This window comes from Parus major, chromosome 28 (genome assembly GCF_001522545.3).
Source record: "Parus major isolate Abel chromosome 28, Parus_major1.1, whole genome shotgun sequence".
NCBI classification, from domain to species: domain Eukaryota; kingdom Metazoa; phylum Chordata; class Aves; order Passeriformes; family Paridae; genus Parus; species Parus major.
Genome location: NC_031797.1, coordinates 1,533,200 through 1,536,121, shown reverse-complemented (window position 1 = coordinate 1,536,121; position 2,922 = coordinate 1,533,200). Strand labels below are relative to the sequence as shown.

General features: G+C 65.5%; 1 protein-coding gene across 1 annotated transcript in view; it reads left to right on the top strand.

The window, feature by feature from the left end:
• The first annotated feature begins 1,049 nt into the window (after nucleotides 1-1,049).
• The window catches only part of MKNK2 (MAPK interacting serine/threonine kinase 2), a 9,625-nt gene continuing 7,752 nt past the window's right edge, over nucleotides 1,050-2,922 (top strand). The window contains exons 1-4 of the mRNA XM_015651837.2: nucleotides 1,050-1,177; nucleotides 1,323-1,424; nucleotides 1,547-1,644; nucleotides 2,613-2,692. Of these exons, the coding sequence (XP_015507323.1) occupies nucleotides 1,325-1,424; nucleotides 1,547-1,644; nucleotides 2,613-2,692 (278 nt within the window). The 5' untranslated portion in view covers nucleotides 1,050-1,177; nucleotides 1,323-1,324. The remainder of the gene's footprint in view (nucleotides 1,178-1,322; nucleotides 1,425-1,546; nucleotides 1,645-2,612; nucleotides 2,693-2,922) is intronic.

Sequence of the window (2,922 nt, the reverse complement as noted above, 5' to 3'; positions counted from 1 at the left end):
CCCCGTACTTCCCCTGCCCTCCCGTACAGCCCGTACCTCTCCCGGAGGCCTCGTCCTCCGTCCCCCCCCATCCTGCCGGGGCTCTCCCGGGGGGCAGCAGTTGCGGGGCGAGGCTGCGCTCCCCAAATCCAGGTTTTGAGGGGGAGGAAAGCTGGCAAAATGCAGCACAGACGAGTTTTAGCCCCGGATATCCAAAGTGGTGCTTGGTGTGGGGGGGATGCTCCTGCTGTGAACCTCCCCCCGCTCTGGCCGGGGACCCCCGGGCTGCAGTAAACAGCCGCCTTCTGGGTGTTTCTGGCGGTGGCCGGGGTTGGCCGTGCTGGTGCTGGCAGCCGGCCCGGGCACCGGGCGGGTTTGGGAACGCCGCTGGGGCTGCCACCTCCACCCAAACAGATTTCATAATCCTGGGGAGGACGAGGCCCTTTTGCCCCAGCACTGCCCCCTGTCCCATGGGTGGCTCAGGGGAGCAGGAAGCAGAGGGTCCCCATGTCCCTCGGGTGCCACTGGGGTTCAGCCTGGGGCAAGGAGTGGATCCCATGCCCTCCATGGATCCCGGGGTGCAGGAGGCTTTGGAGTGAGGTCTGATCCTGCCGGGTCAGGGGTGTCCCACAGCTTGGTGGACACAATGTCCACTGGAGCAGGGCAGAGCGGGCTCCAGCCACTGTGACCTTGCAGGGAGCTGGGAGGACACGGACAGGTGGCTCTGGGGCCTGTCTTGCCCTCTGGCTTCTCTTCCTCCCCCTCTTACCTCACTGTGGTTCAGGTTTGGGTGGAGATTTGGGGTTGGGCTGGTGTGGGTGGCTGCGGTCCCTCTCATCATCCCCCATGTGCTGGCCTGGGGCTGGCTGGAGGAGTGACCCTACAGCGCTGTCCCCATCAGGAGACGTGGTCCATACCTTCCTCCTCATCCTTTGGCTCTCCCTGGAGCTCTGCTGTGTCCCACCATGAACTGGTGTCCTGCACCATGGGGCAGTGAGCAGAATGTGTCTGAGGAGCTGGAGCATGCAGGGCTGATGTCTGTGCTGGGCACAGGGTGGCAGCCGGTGGTGGCTGATCCAGCAGCTGCCACCTCACTCCTGCTCTTGACTCCCACAGGGGCAAAACCCTTTTGACCTGGAGTTCGACCAGTCCAACCACCTGGAGCCCGTCTTCAACTTCGAGTGCCCGCCCCGTCCCGGTGAGTCTCGGTGCCTCCTCATGGGGCTCCTCCCATCCTCCCCCTGGGAATTTGGCCCTGAAGGCTTTGGGGGCTCCCCTGGCGGTGCTGGGGGAGCTGTGGGTGGACAGGGATGGCTGACACCAGTGACTTTGCTCTGGCACAGACATGCCTTCAAGTCAACCCATCGACATCCCTGACGCCAAGAAAAGGAACAAGAAGAAGAAGCGCTGCAGAGCCACCGACAGCTTCTCCGGCAGGTTCGAAGGTGAGCAGGGCTGCTCAGGGACCCCGGGGGTTCCCCTTGGCCTGGGACAGGGCTGGGCCCTCCTGGTGTCCCCAGGCTCAGTGCAGTGGGGCTGGCAGCTCAGGTGACCTCTCCCCTGCCAGATGTTTACCAGCTGCAGGAGGAGGTGCTGGGAGAAGGGGCCCACGCCAGAGTCCAGTCCTGCGTGAACCTCATCACCAACAAGGAGTATGCGGTGAAGGTAAAGCTCCGCTGCTGGGGCTGCAGACCCACCCCCCTCCCACCCCCCGCTTCAGTTTCCATTTCTGCCCTCCACATCTTGGGCTCTCCCAGGACCATCCCCTCTGGCCCAAGACTGCAGCTTTATGGGCTGGAGGGAAGGGAGAGGGACAGGGATGTGGCAAGGCTGGGCTGTGATGGTGGCACATCAACATCTGCCACCACCCAGCTCGGGTCCTCGGTGACCCCCCTTTAGCCACGCTCCTCTCTCGTCAATGAGGGCATGCCAGAGATTAAATTAACTCTGGGGCTGTGCCTGAGGCCTTGGGGCAGGCAGGGGCACGCATGCTGGCTGAGTGGTCACCTCCTGCTCACTCCAGGGAGGTCTCATGTGGGTGCTGGAGGGTGTTGGGGTGGGCCACCTACCTACCTTTGGGGTCAGGGATGGTGGTCCCATGGCCCTGCACCCCACAGACTCTGAGCCATGGCACGGGGGCTCCGGGATGGACCCTGTGTCAAAATGCAGCCAAATGCCGGGGGAGCTTTGCCTCCCCCATGGCTCTGCAGGGACCTTTTGGTGCTCCAGAGGGGAAGCTGAGGCAGCAGGGAGGGCTGTGGTGGTGGGGTGCTCTGCGTGCCCCAAAGGGCAGTGAGAGCACCCATCTGCACCCCCCCCCACCGTGTGGGGTGTCCCCCTGTCCACCCTTGGCACGGCCAGCGAGCCCCGCTGTGCCAGCGCCCAGTGGGGCATAGGGCCCTTTGCTGCGCCGCTGCTCCGGCATCACGCGGAGCTCTGCTGGCCCCGGCCCCGGGAGGGAGCGGCTTGGCACCGCCGCTGCCGCTTGGCACCGGCACCGGGAACAGCCTGTTCTGCTGCCTGAGCCCCGCCGGGCTCCGCTGCCCCGCCCGGCCCCGCGGGTCCCCGAACGGCCGGGCAGGGGTGCCCTGGCAGCGCTGCCTCTCCTGAGCCTCCCCCTCTTCGCCTTCCAGATCATAGAGAAGCGCCTGGGACACATCCGGAGCAGGGTTTTCCGGGAGGTGGAGATGCTCTATCAGTGCCAGGGACACAGGTACGGCGGGGCAGCCGCTGCATCCCCCGCTGTGGGTGTGGAGAGTGGGCTGAGACCGCGCTGATGCCCGCGACACCCGAGAGCCACAGCAGGGCCACCCTCTGCCCCACGCTCCCTCCCCTTCCAGAGGGGACGATCAGTGCTTGGCCATGACGACAGGGCCTCGGTGGCCAAGTTGGAGCAGATCCGAGCCCGTGCTGCTGAGCGGGGCTGTGTGTGTGCGGGGCTGT